This window comes from Salvia hispanica, chromosome 1, assembly GCF_023119035.1.
Source record: "Salvia hispanica cultivar TCC Black 2014 chromosome 1, UniMelb_Shisp_WGS_1.0, whole genome shotgun sequence".
Classification (NCBI taxonomy): Eukaryota; Viridiplantae; Streptophyta; class Magnoliopsida; order Lamiales; family Lamiaceae; genus Salvia; species Salvia hispanica.
The window spans coordinates 21,355,399-21,372,723 of NC_062965.1; the positions used below are offsets into that span (position 1 = coordinate 21,355,399).

The 17,325-nt window shown below is 36.5% G+C and overlaps 2 protein-coding genes across 3 annotated transcripts; both read left to right on the forward strand.

Moving 5' to 3' along the window:
• The first annotated feature begins 1,206 nt into the window (after nt 1-1,206).
• LOC125189885 (receptor-like protein 50) lies at nt 1,207-2,368 on the forward strand. The gene is made up of 2 exons (XM_048087113.1): nt 1,207-1,929; nt 2,075-2,368. Exons 1-2 carry the CDS (start codon nt 1,207-1,209, stop codon nt 2,366-2,368), a joined length of 1,017 nt encoding a protein of 338 aa, XP_047943070.1.
• A 9,194-nt stretch (nt 2,369-11,562) lies between these two features.
• On the forward strand, nt 11,563-14,566 carry LOC125219179 (receptor-like protein 42). Of its 2 annotated transcripts, none has more exons than XM_048121097.1 (2): nt 11,563-14,218; nt 14,292-14,566. In XM_048121097.1, exon 1 carries the CDS (start codon nt 12,039-12,041, stop codon nt 14,211-14,213), a length of 2,175 nt encoding a protein of 724 aa, XP_047977054.1. In that variant the 5' UTR covers nt 11,563-12,038; the 3' UTR covers nt 14,214-14,218; nt 14,292-14,566. The 2 variants fall into 2 exon arrangements, with proteins under 2 accessions (XP_047977054.1, XP_047977046.1); XM_048121089.1 differs by having other exon boundaries at nt 14,297-14,566.
• The last annotated feature ends 2,759 nt before the right edge of the window (nt 14,567-17,325 follow it).

Consider the following 17,325-nt stretch of genomic DNA (forward strand, 5'->3'; position numbering starts at 1 on the left):
GGTTGGGGGCATCTCTTCATCAGGTATTTGAACCTCTTCCATGCGTCTTGAATATTTTCCTGAGGCTGCATTGCATAAGAGATGACTTCATCTTGGCGCTTGAGTGCCTCGCTAGGTGGGTAATATTTATCCAAGAAAAGCTCAACCATCGCATCCCAAGTAGCGACCGAGTTAGGATCCATGTTATCGTACCAATCCTTGGCTTCGTCCTTCAAGGAGAACGGGAATAGTCTAAGGCGGATTTGCTCATCTGAGACACCATTAGACTTCACAGTATTGCTTATCTGTATGAATTTAGTCAGATGTTTGTTGGCGTCCTCTGCGCTCCTACCACCAAATGCATTTGCCTCTGCCATATTTATCAATCCCAGATTAAGTTCAAATTGGTTGGCGGCTATCCCCTCATTGTTGATTGGAGGATTAGCAACCTGTCTGTAGGCAAACTGATTCTTACCGGCACTGGCCTCACGTTCTGCTCATCCAATTACCTCTGCAAGGTTGCCATCTGCTCACGGAGTTGGCGAATGATTGGATTCTCATTATTGCCCCATCCATTATTGTTCTCATTGTTGTTTGCCCCATCGTTGTTCTCTTCATTGTTCTCCATTAGGATTGGAGAATTAGGCTCGTATTGTATCGGTGATGGAGGTGGAGACGGAGTAGGTGACAGAGTTCTCTGAAGGGTGGACGCCTATGACCCAGAGAATTAGGCTCGTACTTAAAAAAACAATATTTAACAAGAAATTAATTGCATATCATAGTACTCCCTCTGTTCCCTATTAGGAGTCACACTTTGACCGGGTACAAGTTTTAAGAAATGTAAAGAAAAGTTGGTTTGGAAAAGTTAGTGGAATGTGGGACCCATTTTTTTATATTGATTTTATAATAAAATGTGAGTGAATTGAGTTAGTGGAATGCGGGACCTACTTACTGTTTATAGTAAAAATGAAGTGTGACTCTTAATTGAGAACGAACCGAAATGGAAAAGTGTGACTCTTAATCGGGGAAGGAGAAAGTACTACTTTTTTTGAACTCAAAGGGGTTAATTATCACCAAAAATAAAAAATAGAATAAAACTGAAATGCATAAACCCCTCCCCACATTATTAAGTCTTCCAAGTAGTGGTCTTAAAAATCAAATAAAAAAATCTCTCCATTTGTACAAATAAAAAAAAAATCAATATCTTCTTTCACCATGCTTTCAAACATGTTGTTCTTCATTTGTATATTAACTTCGTCCTTCATTTTCACTGCTCATTCTTATAATAACAAATGCCTTCGTCATCAAGAAATCTTGTTGCTTCAACTCAGGGATGAGACGATCTTCAATTCTTCTCTTTCGATAAAACTGGTGCGATGGAACGAAAGCGGCGAGTGCTGCAAGTGGCCTGGTGTGGAATGTAATGCTTCTGGCTATGTCGTTAGTTTGCAACTCGATGGTGAGGCCATTTCTGGTGGAATTGGGGATTCGTCGAGTCTCTTCAGATTTAAATATCTGCAGAAGCTCAACCTTGCCTACAATCACTTCAACTTTGATCGCATTCCAAAAGGTATTGGCAATTTCACTTATTTGACACAGTTGAATTTGTCATTTGCTGATTTTGGCGGGCATGTTCCTTCAGAAATTTGGACATTGACGAGATTGGCTAGTCTCGATATCTCCAACTACTTTGGAGAGATTAGCCTTAAGCACCCAAATTTGGAGATGCTTGTCCAAAATCTAACAGAGCTTCGAGAGCTCTATCTTGATGGTGTCTATATGACTTCCTTGCAAGAAATGAAAAACTGGGGCCATATTATATCATCACATTTACCCAACCTCACCTCTTTGAGCATGGTTGGTTGTTTTCTTTATGCCCCTTCGCCTAAATCCTTTTGGCAACTTCATTCCCTTTCTATTCTTCGACTAGATAATAACGATCTTTCAGAGGTAACACTTCAATACTTATTCACTAATTTTCCAAGCTTGACCACCTTGACCCTTTCTAGCTGCAGTTTAAATGGTTCAATTCCGTCCACCTTTGCTAACCTAACTAAGCTTATTCATGTTGATTTGTCATATAACTCCTCGACAGGCTCACTTCCTTCTACATTGTTTGCTAATCACCAAGCTGATTCATGTTGATCTGTCAGAAAACTCTTTGACAGACTCACTTCCTTCTTCATTCTTTGAAGGTGTTTCCAATATCGTTCATCTCGATTTGTCCGAAAATTTATTCTCTGGTAACATCTCCCACTCTCTGTATGCTCTTCCTTCATTTTTGAAACTTGATCTTAGTTACAACCGATTTAATGGCACTATTCAACTCGACAACTTTCAAAGCCTTCCCAATCTCACACGGCTTGGTCTATCAGGCAATAGCTTGTAGTAGATGTTGGCAACTTCAATTTGAGTTCATATAGTGGTCTGATAGGCTAGTTTTCGTCACTCGGAATTGATCACTATTTGTACTATATGTTGAATATTTGCATGAAAAAAGATGTTATTTGGCAGGGAATGGAGCATTAAGATGGAAAGCTGCTTAATGAAGGCATGGAGAGGAAAACATGCAAGAAAGAGGGTAAAATGACAAGGAATAGAAGAAAGTGAAGGAAGAAGGCAAAGAAGACCCAAACTGGCCAAGCTGTTGGACTGGCCAGTTTGAACCTGACGGGAAAATGACTAAAGCCACTTCCACACATTTGTCAAGGACAACTCTCACTTGTTACACACGCCCATATCTGCCCTTGGAGAGTAAAAAAGAAGGAGAATATCTTTTATTGGATATATGTATTAAAAAGACTTAGTCACCAAAAACTAAAAAAACTTTATCACTTTAGCTTTAGTTTAGTTTTAGCTATTTCTCTCTCTAGAAAGCTTTTACTCTCTTCCTTAAGAAGAGGGTTTGAACTATTGCAGCGAAGATCTTAATTCACCATGGGTTGAAGCTTGTAGTAGATTTTAGTTTCTTTAATGCTTTAGTTTCTTTGTAGCACTTGTGTTGAAACTTAATTCCAACATCTTAACTCTCTATTTAATGGTTTTTGGAGGCTGATCTTTAAGAGCTTTGGTGTATTTATTTCTCTAGTGTTAAAGCATTTACTCTTAGTACTTGTGTTCTTGTGTTTTTTAGGTGAAGATCCTTGTTTTTAAGTTTTAACTTTCATTTCTTGCCTAGTTAATTGTTGTTTGTGTTTTGCTTGTTGATTTCGTTTTTAATGTGTTTCATCACTATTGTAGAATGTTCTTAGTGTTCTTTATCTTCTATATGGAGTGGTTAAGTTTCAGCTTTCTCATTTGGTGTTTTCAATGCATGTTTAGGTAGTTTAATTGATGATCTTGTGTTTCTCTTGCCTTTTTAATTATGTAGCAGCCATCTACTCTCTTTCTCCTCCTTATTTTCGTGGCCTTAGTGTAGATTTAGGAGAGATATCAGCTTTTAGAAGTTAAGTGAAAGGACCATTAGTTGTAGGCTTTTATCCATTGGTTTTACACCTTGGGTAATAGGGTTTAGGGAGACAACAAGTACATGCTTTCTTTTCACTTTTGGCAGCCATTTAGATTAGATAATTTCTGCACTCCACATGCTTTTCATTTAAGCTTTAAGTCACATTAGTTAGGGCTTTAAAGTTCACCTTTTGAACATGTCACTTTCCTAGTTTTCTAGCTTTCCTTTAGGAGTTCCTTTTAGTTTTATTCTTCCTTAGCTTTTAACTTAGTTCCTTTTGCTTCTGAACTTAGTAAAATTCTTGCTAGATGCTGCTTTGTTTTCATTTCCGAAATGTTCTTATTTTCGCCACTGCTAAGTTGCCCAGTTTACCAACTTGCCCAGTCTGCGTTCCAGTTTATATGCTTTCTTCTAATTGCATTTTATTTGCATGTTTAGTTCCCAATCTTAGCTTAAGTGTTATTTATATTTCGTAGTTCAGTTCCCACCCCCAATTTAAAGCGTGGCGGCATCGCCAAAACCTTTCTAAGTGTGGAAATACATAACGGATGCTACCGTTCCTCGTGGGTTCGACACCCTAACTTACCATATACTAATTAATAGTATTTTGGAAAGTGGGAACTTATAAATCTTGTTGAATAGGAAGGGACACGCGCCTACGACACGCGTGCAAAATCCCGACCTCTCAAATGGCGCCGTTGCCGGGGAACGGTGTTGTTGTCTTGTTATGTATTCCTACACTTATTGTATATAGTTTTTGACTTGTTTTTTTTGTTGTTGTTTTTTTCTCTTTTATTTTTAGGTTATGAGCAGGTCCTCTTCTCCAAGTTTGTTGTTCGATATTGGAGTTAAGTAGACACCGAAGAGGCTACGCAAGGTAGCTCGCTTGAGAGAACAAGTGGGTATTGGTTTCTCTGTCCTGGGCAGTTCATATAACTGCCAAGTTCAACATACTGCCCAGCTTGTCTAGTCAGAGAGTTTGGAGAAAACTGATGAGGAAATCAATTCAAGAGCCAATGACGAGAGTGGTGTGCCATTAAAGTGCAACATGGATCATTTCACAGATCCATACAATCTTGGATGGCATGATCATTCCAATTTTGTATGGACCGATCCGAATCAACAATATCAAGGTCCACCACCACAAGTAAATTACCAAGCTTTCCATGGATCAGATGTTAATCATGTTTATTGGTCTCCCGATCCAAGTGGATTCCCTCCGTGTTTTCAGCCACAAGAACTTGGCCAATATCAATCAAATCATCCGCCAATGCCACCAAAGTGCTTAGAAGAAATGATGGAGGATCTAATCACATCCCAACAACTCATGCAAAACAATTTGCAAGCCAATTACAATGTAGTGCATGAGATGCATGACGAACAATATGAGCAAATGATTAGTCTTGATCATCTTGCACGCCAAATGACACAATTGGCGACTTCCATCAATAATATGCGTGGGAATGGTGGAGGAGTTCCGGCTCAAGTGCAATCACCAAGGAAGGAGAACCTTAGTCAGATTACCTTTAGGTCCGGGAAAGAGTTGAAAGCTTCATTCATCAATAACTCAAAGAACGGACCGGAGGAAACATTGGAGCAGGGGCCCAGATTGGCCAGTGTAGCACACTGCCCAAGTCAGGTGACTGCTTGGTTTGAAGATGAAGAGGATAGCGATGAGGAGATTGAAGAGCACATCATCATTCCACCCGATGGACCTACACTCATGCCTTTGAGACCAGAAGCGACCATCATGAAAGGGTGCAACCAATTGGAGCATGCAAAGTCTACCAGCAAGCTGCCCGATCCAGGCGAACTGCCCAGTCTGAGCGTAAAGCATTGCATGATAGTTGATATCGCTTGGTCACTATGGCATAGATAGAGGGCACTAGGAAAAGCCAAATTGAGCCTCATTCTTTGTGATTACATCAACCAAAAAGAGCTACCCCTAGTTGCCACTTTGAAACCTTGAGCCTACATTTCTTTCTAAGTTAGAAAATGGTTTCCCTCTTGTGCAAAATAAATGTTCTTAGTTGCTCCTACATGATCACCAACTTTTGGAAAAGAGATGGCATTTGTAAATATCCAAACAAATTTGCCTCCCCCACCAAAAAAAGAAAAACTATGGCTGTTACGTAAAGAAAAAAAAAAGGTAGAAAAAAAGAAGGAAAAGAGAAGAAAAAGAAAAAAAAAAGAGAAGAGAAGAAAAAGAAACAGAAAACAGAAAAAGAAGGAAAAAGAGGAAGGAAACAAAACAAAGAGAAAATGGCAAGGAGAATGTGGGAAGGTAGATGGAAGCAGAAGAAAAAAAAAAGAAGAGGAAGAAAGAAGAAAGAAGAAGAAGAATGTTAAATGCATCTCTAACTTTTGGTTTGATTGTGGGTGATTGTGTCTGGAGTTTCTAAGTATCCCTTTGGAGAATAAGCACAAGTTTTTGTTGTACTACACTCACTAGCTTAGGACCCCTAGGATCTAACCGACAATATTTAAATGGTCCCAAGCCCCATTACATCCCGTGCAAGACCCTCTTGAGCTACATGTGATAAAGTGATATCTTCTTGATTGCATTTACATCATTATTCTTGAGAGAATTGTCCTTACAGTTTGAGAGGGTAAGGGAGTGAATCTTTTGCTTGTGATATGTGCTTAACTATCTTGATGATACCGACGGTTGGAACCACATTGTTCGATGAAGAAAACTATGTTTTAAAAAAAATTATGTTTTAAAAATCTGTTTTGAGCTTGATTCTTGGGGTATCATTACGCTTTTCGTACAACTTGCTTGGTATGTCTTTCGTGTGTATGTCGTTGTGTGTGTTTGTGTCTTGTAAATGTCTTTATATTTTGTGTTTGTTTAAGTTAGCGTGTGTGTGTAAAAAGTAGAGGGGAGTGACTTAAACTAGTAATTGAGTGAAAAGTCCAGCCACATACTTGGGACAAGTATGATCCAAGTGTGAGGAGGTTTGATAGGCTAGTTTTCGTCACTCGGAATTGATCACTATTTGTACTATATGTTGAATATTTGCATGAAAAAAGATGTTATTTGGCAGGGAATGGAGCATTAAGTTGGAAAGCTGCTTAATGAAGGCATGGAGAGGAAAACATGCAAGAAAGAGGGTAAAATGACAAGGAATAGAAGAAAGTGAAGGAAGAAGGCAAAGAAGACCCAAACTGGCCAAGCTGTTGGACTGGCCAGTTTGAACCTGACGGGAAAATGACTAAAGCCACTTCCACACATTTGTCAAGGACAACTCTCACTTGTTACACACGCCCATATCTGCCCTTGGAGAGTAAAAAAGAAGGAGAATATCTTTTATTGGATATATGTATTAAAAAGACTTAGTCACCAAAAACTAAAAAACTTTATCACTTTAGCTTTAGTTTAGTTTTAGCTATTTCTCTCTCTAGAAAGCTTTTACTCTCTTCCTTAAGAAGAGGGTTTGAACTATTGCAGCGAAGATCTTAATTCACCATGGGTTGAAGCTTGTAGTAGATTTTAGTTTCTTTAATGCTTTAGTTTCTTTGTAGCACTTGTGTTGAAACTTAATTCCAACATCTTAACTCTCTATTTAATGGTTTTTGGAGGCTGATCTTTAAGAGCTTTGGTGTATTTATTTCTCTAGTGTTAAAGCATTTACTCTTAGTACTTGTGTTCTTGTGTTTTTTAGGTGAAGATCCTTGTTTTTAAGTTTTAACTTTCATTTCTTGCCTAGTTAATTGTTGTTTGTGTTTTGCTTGTTGATTTCGTTTTTAATGTGTTTCATCACTATTGTAGAATGTTCTTAGTGTTCTTTATCTTCTATATGGAGTGGTTAAGTTTCAGCTTTCTCATTTGGTGTTTTCAATGCATGTTTAGGTAGTTTAATTGATGATCTTGTGTTTCTCTTGCCTTTTTAATTATGTAGCAGCCATCTACTCTCTTTCTCCTCCTTATTTTCGTGGCCTTAGTGTAGATTTAGGAGAGATATCAGCTTTTAGAAGTTAAGTGAAAGGACCATTAGTTGTAGGCTTTTATCCATTGGTTTTACACCTTGGGTAATTGGGTTTAGGGAGACAACAAGTACATGCTTTCTTTTCACTTTTGGCAGCCATTTAGATTAGATAATTTCTACACTCCACATGCTTTTCATTTAAGCTTTAAGTCACATTAGTTAGGGCTTTAAAGTTCACCTTTTGAACATGTCACAATCCTAGTTTCTAGATTTCTTTAGTAGCTAACACTTAGTTTATCTTCCTTAGCTTTTAACTTAGTTCCTTTTGCTTCTGAACTTAGTAAAATTCGTGCTAGATGCTGCTTTGTTTTCATTTCCGAAATGTTCTTATTTTCGCCACTGCTAAGTTGCCCAGTTTACCAACTTGCCCAGTCTGCTTTCCAGTTTAAATGCTTTATTTTAGTTGCATGTTATTTGCATGTTTAGTTCCCAATCTTAGCTTAAGTGTTGTTTATATTTCGTAGTTCAGTTCCCACCCCTAATTTAGAGCGTGGCGGCATCGCCAAAACCCTTTCTAAGTGTGGAAATACATAACGGATGCTACCGTTCCTCGTGGGTTCGACACCCTAACTTACCATGTACTAACTAATAGTATTTTGGAAAGTGGGAACTTATAAATCTTGTTGAACAGGAAGGGACACGTGCCTACGACACACGTGCAAAATCCCGACCTCTCATGGTCTCCAATTAAAAGTGTTACACCTAGATTCATGTAACTTGTCCCATTTTCCTGATTTCATCAAAGATTTGGATCTGCATGAATTGGTCCTTGCATCCAATAGTATTGCAGGGGAGATACCTAGTTGGATTTGGGGAACACAACTTTGGTATTTGGACCTCTCATTTAATCTTCTAACAGATTTTCAAAAGCCTTACCATATTTCTGCTTCTCTTGAGTTCCTATTATATTGGTCTCTAACCAGCTCAGGGGCGAGTTGCATCTGCCCATTACACCTGAATCTCAACTCTGGTGGTTGTCTTTCGCAAATAATAGTTTAAGTGGATCAATTCCAACATCCCTTTGCAAAGCCACACACCTTGATTATCTTTCTTTGTCTAAAAATAAGTTAAGTGCCAGCATACCCCTTTGCCTACGCCAAAACATTAATAATCTTGATCTGAATCAAAACAACCTCAATGGCAGCATTCCAGATCATTTTCCATCAGATTGTGAGCTACAATTTCTGTTACTTAACAATAATAGCATGGAAGGGAAGATCCCAAAGTCCCTTGAACATTGCAAGTGGTTGGAGACCATGGACATTGGGAACAACAACAACAGCGGCAACATTCCAGATATTTTTCCTAAGGAATGTAGGCTAACCAGCTGAAGGGGCCAATAACGATGGGGCTTGGAGAACTCACATTACTTGAAGTCTTGAACCTTTCTTACAATAAGCTGGTTGGAATGATCCCAAAAGGCCGTCAAATTCAGACATTTTCAGCTGAATCCTACAATGGAAATCCAGGCCTATGTGGTTTCCCTCTCAATATAAACTGTAGTCATACTGGTGAGCTCTCACCGCGAGAACATGAAGATGTTGAAGAGAAGAGGGAGATTGAGTGGGAATACGTATCAGCTGCACTTGGATATGTTGTGGGATTCGGAAGCATTGTATGGCTACTTCTATTCTGCAGAAGCTTCAGACATACATACTTTGGAAAAATTGATGAGATTATTGAAGAGGTGTTTGAGGCCAGAAACAGGAGAAGAAGACGTGCAAGAATGGCTGCCAGAAACCGAGTCAGGAGACACTAGTGTTGGTATTGCTATTAAATTTCTTGAGATATGTTTTCTTCACATGTGTTTGTGTGTTTTGATAAATGACCAATAACAGAACATGAGGAAGAGCAGCAACCAGCCGGAGAAGAAGAGCAGAATGAACGAATTGCTCTTCGGATGTGGCCTTGAAGATTACGCTTCATCCATGCAATGCGTATTCTTTAGTCTTTTGTCTTATTAAATTATGGTTTGTTTTGTTATATATTGATTTGGGCTTAAAGCCCCGTTCAGGTTTTCTTTACGGTTCTTTCCCGAATAGACTAGGAGGTCGAACCATATAGGTTAGGTTTAAATACATCGTTAGTTTTATTATTCATAAGAAATCTAATATCAATATACTCCCTCCTTCCGTCCCAAGGTAGTTGAGTCTATTCCTTTTTTATTGTCCCACCATTCAACTAAACCATTACACTCAAATTCTACTAACTCATTTTTTTCCAATTTTCTTCACAAAATCAAACAATTTCTTAAATCTGTGTAGTGTCAAAATCGGATTATATTAGCATTTCCAATCTCCCCTAAAACCAATTTCGTCTATGAATTCCAGGGACCTAATCTACAGCGACAAATACTTCCCCTCCGACACCATAATTGAGTCATGTTTCCATCTGAAAAGTGCTTTCATAGTTGAGTGACTGAGTCATTTCCACTAACACACTAAAATAGGACTCTTAAAATGAATTCTAACTTGAAAAAAAATAAAGTCCTAAAGAATAATTTTGAAAATAAACTAAATGCTTAATGGGCTGAGAAAGGCATAAAATGAATTGGGCTCAGAAGCCCATAGACAATTCCACTAGCTGCATTGTTTTTGTTTGTACCATATGACTTTATAAAAGGGTTCAGAAGCCCAAAGAAATCCTACTTGCGCTGTTGTGATTGTTTTCGATATACAAAAAGTGTTTCATCATCTACCCATTTCTCCTCAATTTTCAATTTTGAATAGTCAAAATTATCTATAATTGTTACTATCTTCGTCACCGAAATTTGTCCCACTTTAACCCGGTACGGGTTTTGAGAAATGTAATAGAAAGTGAGTTGAAAAAATTGGTGGACTGTGGATCCTACTTTTATATATTAGTTTTATAATAAAATGTGAGCAGGAATGAGTTAGTGGAATATAGGGTCCATTACCAAAAGTGATAAAAGTAAAATGGGAAAAATTTTGGGGTCGAACGGAATGGAGAAATGGAACAAATTTTGGTGGACGGAGGTAGTATCATAAATAGCTGTGGCCTAACGTGTGAAATACAGAGCAAATCGTACCTATTATTTTTAATCATCGTTTCCAACCGTAATTGAATTATCTGAATGATAGAAATCAGTCAAAAACTTTTCGTTGGAAATTTTGTGGAATTGAACCCACTGAATGAAGTGGGTGGAGAAACCACCTTTTTTTGTAGTGTATCTTTTACATCAAACAAATTTACAAGTCATCGCTGCAAGGACGTGCGCAGATAAAAATATTCGATAGGTGCTGAGATTACATTTTTTGATGTTTTAAATCATTTGTAAGGATTTTTACACCATAGTTTACAGTAACTTTAGATAAAGTTTCAAAAATTTATAAAGGAAAATAGTTAAAAAAATATTTCCATTGAAGGCTTTCGCCCCACTTCTCTACCACATGGGTCCGCCCCTGTATCGCCGTATATCACAATTTATCTAATTTTCTTTGTTTATAGTGGAAAAACCACTAAGCATCAGTGCACTGAAAAGTTTTTCTCGAATTAAGAAAACTTTCAACAAAGAAAATGATACTGTTTTACATAACAATTGCTAAGTCTTTAATTCCAACTCAAGAAGTATGATCAATTCAAAGTTGCAAGGCTAGAATTTAGTACTACCTCCGTCCCTGAAAGTTTGACTAGGTTTATCATTTTTGGTAGTGGACCCCATATTCCACTAACTCATTCTTCACATTTTATTATAAAACTAATACTTTAAAAGTAGGACACACATCCCACTAACTTTTTCAACTCACTTTCCATTACATTTCTTAAAACTCGTGTCGGGTCAAAGTGTGTCAATATTTGGTGGACAGAGGTAGTAACACCTAAGAGTTTTAAGTAATTATTTAATACTATGACTTATAGAAGGTGGACCACAAGTCAACTTAGTGTTGTTCTGTCATTTTCTTCAAATCCAAATCATATAGGCCTACTTGTATAATTTACATAAAACAAAGACCAAGAAAAAGAACTTACAATTAATTGTGAATAAAACTAAAATGGTTAAACCCCTCCCCACATTAATAAGTCATCCAAGTGGTGGTCCTAAAAAAGTTATCCAAGTAAACTGCGATTGCTTATTTAAGCCACTTGCAGCAATATTTATTTGTACACACAATATCTTTTCTTCACAATGCTTTCAAACATGTGGTGGTTCATTTGTTTCCTAATTTCCTCCTTCATTTTCACTGCTCATTCTTACAATAACAATTGCCTTCATCATCAGGAAATTCTGTTGCTTCAACTCAAGCATGAGTTGATTTTTGATTCTTCTCTTTCGACAAAACTGGTGCGATGGAATGAAAGTGAAGAGTGCTGCAAGTGGCACGGTGTGGAATGTGATCCTTCTGGCTATGTCGTTAGTTTGCAGCTCGATGATGAGGCCATTTCTGGAGGAATTGGGGATTCGTCGAGTCTCTTCAGATTTAAATATCTGAAGAAGCTCAACCTTGCCTACAATGACTTCAACTACACTCATCCATTTCCAAAAGGTATTGGCAATTTCACTTATTTGACGCACTTGAATTTGTCATATGCCGGTTTTGGTGGGCAGGTTCCGGTTGAAATTTCATCCTTGATGAGATTGGTTAGTCTCGATATCTCCAACTATGATTGCTCGACACCCGACACCCGGAGAGTGTCTAAGTCTTGAGAATCCAAATCTGGAAATGCTTGTTCGGAATCTAACAGGGCTTAGAGAACTCTATCTTGATTGTGTCAATATTACCTCCTTTCATGAAAGGAAAAAATGGAGCCACATTGTTTCATCATATTTACCCAACCTCACCTCTTTGAGCTTGTACTATTGTAATCTCTATGGCCCTTTGTCTAATTCCTTTTGGAAACTCCATTCCCTTTCTATTCTTCGACTAGATTATAATGATCTTTCAACAGTAATGATGCCGGACTTGATTGCCAGTTTTCCAAGTTTGACCGTCTTAAGTCTTTATAACTGCAGTTTGAAGGGTTCAATTCCATCCACCTTGGCTAACCTAACCAAACTGATTCATGTCAATTTGGCATATAACTTCTTGACAGGCTCACTTTCTTCTACGTTGTTCAAAGGTCATTCCAATCTGGTTTATTTACATTTAAGTTATAATTCTTTCTATGGTAACATTCCTCACTCTCTATATGATCTTCCTTCACTGCTGGTACTTCGTCTTAGTTACAACCAATTTAATGGCACTTTTCAACTAGACAAGTTTCGGAGCCTTCCCAATCTCACATTTCTTGGTCTATCCGGCAATAGCTTGTCAGTAGATGTTGGCAACGCCAATTCAAGTTCATATGGTGGTCTCCATTTAAAAAGGTTAGGCCTAGGTTCATGTAACTTGTCCCATTTTCCTGATCTCATCAAACATATGGATCTAGAAATGTTGAGTCTCTCAAAGAATAGTATTGCAGGGGAGATACCTAGTTGGATTTGGGGAACACAACTTACGCGTCTAGACCTCTCATTTAATCTTCTAACAGATTTTCAAAAGCCTTACCATATTCCTTCTTCTCTTTTGTTCCTATACTTGGACTCTAACCAGTTGAGGGGCGAGTTACAGTTGCCTATTCCACTTGAATCTGAACTCTGGTACTTGTTTATTGCTAATAATAGTTTAAATGGATCAATTTCAACTTCCCTTTGTAATGCCACACAACTCGATATTCTTGACTTGTCTGGAAATAAATTAAGTGGCAGCATTCCCCCTTGCCTACTCCAAAATGTTATTGGGCTTGATCTGAATCAAAACAACATCAACGGCAGCATTCCAGATCATTTTCCTTTGGATTGTAAGCTACAATATTTGGCGCTTAACAATAATAGTATAGAAGGGAGGATCCCAAAATCTCTCAAAGGTTGTATGTCGCTGGAGTTCATGGACATTGGGAACAACAAAATCAACGATACGTTCCCATGCATGCTATCATCCACATTGAAAGTTTTTGCTTTGCACTCCAACGGATTCCATGGTGAAGTGACATGTAACGTGGCCTCACCAGAGCTTCGAATTCTAGATATATCTTCAAATAATTTCTGTGGACGTCTGGAATCAATAAACTTCTCTAGTTGGAAGGGAATGATGCAATGGAGTTCTGCACAATCGTATGAAGTTGGAGTGATATTAATCATGAAAGGCATAAAGTTAAAACTTGAAATGATTTGGCCAGAATTTGGTAGTATTGATGTTTCTTGCAATAACTTCATAGGAGAGATACCAAAGGCAATTGGCGATCTTACCTCACTTCATCATCTCAACTTGTCTCACAATGCCCTCAACGGAAGCATCCCTCAGTCATTTGGCCACTTGAGTGAGCTAGAATCACTTGACCTCTCCGTGAACGAACTAACAGGGCCAATACCGATGTGGCTAGGAGAACTCACATTCCTTGAAGTGATGAATCTATCTTACAATAAGTTGTCCGGAGAGATCCCAAAAGGCCGTCAAATTCAAACATTTTCAGCTGAATCCTTTGAAGGAAATCTAGGCCTATGTGGTTTCCCTCTCAACAAAAGCTGCAGTCATACTGATGACAATTACAATGGATTAACACCAGGAGAGCATGAAGATGCTGAAGAGAAGAGGGAGATTGAGTGGGAATACGTATCAGCTGCACTTGGATACATTGTGGGTGTTGGGATCATTTTGTGGCTACTTCTATTTTGCAGAAGCTTCAGAGAGAAATATTTCGGCAAAATAGAAGAAGTTGTTGAAGACATATTCATTGCCAGAGACATGAGGAGAAGGCGTGCAAGAATGGCTGCCAGGAACCGAGTCAGGAGACACTAGTGTTGGTATTGCTATTAAATTTCATGAAATGTTTTCTTCACGTGTCTTTCTGTGTTTTTGATACATGACCAATAATAGAACAGGAGGAAGAGCAGCAACCAGGAGGAACACAAGAAGAGCGCCAAAAGGAAGAGTGCCGGCGAAGATTACCAAATGCAAGGCGTATTCTTTAGTCTTTTGTTTTATTATGTTTTGTTTTGTTTTAAATTGAGTCGGGCTTAAAGCCCCGATCGGGTTTTCTTTGCGGTTCTTTCCCGAATAGACTAGGAGGTCGAACCTTATAGGTTAGGTTTAATACATCGTCAGTTTCATTATTCCATAAGAAATCTAATATCAATATATTATTTTTTATCCATAAACACATCTTTCTACGATTATTAGTTTCATTGGATAAATCTCAATAATTCTAAATATGGGTAATGAGTATGATACGAGAATTAAGACAAAAATTGATAAAGTAAGAGAGATGGGGAGAATGATAGTTAAAATAGGGTTAATGGATAGTGAGACCTGAATTATTAAATTTATATAACTTTCCAAAGAGTCGTGATCAATGTCGAACCCTTCTTAAGACCGATCTAGAGATCAAATTTGGCCACTCATTTTTCTTAATCTTATTGTTATGATTAATTTATAATTAATTTAATATTTTATTAAATAAAAACATTTTTTATTTTATTTTGTTTTAGTTTTTTTATTTTTTTTAAATTTTTTAAATTTTTTATTTTTATTTTTTTTATTCGATAAAAACATGCTGGAATAAATAATGAACTATATTCACTACATAGTGAACTAAATGAATGTATGTTATGAAGTAATTTTTCGCATTCATTATATACTGAATTTACTTCAACTGAAAGATAATTATGTCATAACACATTATAAAGTAATAAACAAATGAAATGAAGTAATAAACTAATGAAATCAAGTAATAACATAACTGAATGAAGTAATAAACTAACGGAATGAAGTACTAACCTAGTAGAATGAAGTAATAATATGACTGAATGAAGTAATAAACTAACGGAATGAAATAATAACATGACTAAATGAAGTAGGGGTGTCAAAATGGATATCGGATATTGGATATCCAATATCCAAACCCGAAAAATCGGGTAATTGGATATCCGATACCCGATTTTTCGGGTATCGGGATCGGGTTCGGATATGGGATTTAAAAATTATTGGGTATCGGGTAAAATCCGATACCCGATCAGATATACCCGAATTACCCGTTTTTATTTTTTTTTTCTAATTTAATAAATTATATATTTATTTTATTATTTAAAAAATTAAATAATTAAATGTATCCCAAAAACCCTTCCCTCTGTCACGTCTGCAGTGCAATCAAGCACAGCACCAAGCTGTGCTCCCAGAAACAGACGCCGTACTTTGTATATTTCTTCCTTCATTACTTAATTTAGTGTAATAGGTAATAGAAGTTGTTAATTAATCATTTTACACCACTTTATTTGCAAAGAAACAAAAGGCTACCAAATTATTTTATTAACATATACAGAAAAGAATTATACTCCCAGCGCTGCAGCGCTCTCGGCCGCTCACCGCCTACTGTCCAACCACAGTTGTCCACCGTTGCTGCCCTCTACCACCGGTGTCCAATCGGGACTGGATATCCGATTTTTTCGGGACTGGATACCCGAGTCGGGTATCCAAGTATCCGAAATCATTTTCGGATCGAGTATCGGGTAGTAGTTTTTGAGAAATTCGGGATCGGGTACCGAAATTTTCGGATCGGGTATCCACGGATACCCGATTTGACAGGCCTAAAATGAAGTAATAAACTAACGGAACGAAGTAATAACCCTAAACTCAACTTAAAGATAATTATGTCATAACACATTATGAAATAATAAACTATTGGAATGAAGTAATAGCATGACTGATTGAAGTAATAAACTAACGAAATGAAGTAATAGCAATGGAATGAAGTAATAGTACGACTGAATGAAGTAATAAGTTCATATCATACTTAATTTAGTTCATTATTTAGTGAATATAGTTCATTATTTACTTTGGCAAGTTTTTATTGAATAAAAAGAATTAAAATTTTTTTAAAAAAAATAAAATTTTTTTAAAAAATCTAAATAAACATAAAAAATAAAAAAAAATAATTTTTTTTTAAAATAAATAAAATAAAAATAAATAAATAAATTAAATAAAAATTAAAATAAACCAAAATTAAAATAAAAAAGTTTTTATTATATAAAATATTAAATTTGTATATTAATCATAACCACAAGATTAAGAAAATGGAGGACCCTAATTTAGTCTCTAGTTCGGTCTTTAAGAGTGGATTTGTGGTTAATAGGACTTTCCAAATATAGAATGTATATATTTTTGTGGGAAGGACGAAAATGGAAAGTGGATATATTTTTATAGTATGAAGGGAGTATACTATAACATACTCCCTCCATTCCATAGTAGTAGAGACATTTTTTTTGCGGCATGGAGATTAAGAAAATGTTGTGTAATGTATTAAATAAAAAAATAATAAAACAGGAGAGAAAAAGTACAGAGAATAAGGTAAGAGAGAGGGAAAAGTAGGTAAAAAGAATTGTGTTGACTTTTATTAAAAATGAGAAATGATTTCAAATAACTCTAATATTATTGAGAAAATTAATGGTTAGTTAACGAACATCTCATAATTACAAAATTGGATGATTAATGAATTATTATTAAATGGTGAATTCAACTACTCACCACTTTGATAACTATTTTCTTCACCTTAATTATTACTCCCTAATTTGAGTGGATGTTATGCGGTCGGTCGAAATTGACTGCGATAAAATTCGTTGAGAATCCATTACCATTTCACAAAGAAAAACATCTAATTTAATAGAAACTTGAGAGTAGGTTTAGGACTAGCACTAAATTCTTTCTACTTGTTTAGTTTTTTCAATGTTTGAAAGAATGAAAGTGTTTTTTTATCTCAGATTTAGGGTTATTGTTAAAAAAACATGAACCTGATCTCCCAAGAAAAAGAATGATTATACTTTCTACGGTCCCTATTAACTTTGTTTTTTTTTTTATATATGCAGGTTTTTCTTGTTTGATTTTATTAAGAAAAATGAGATGAAAAAAAGGTAGTAGT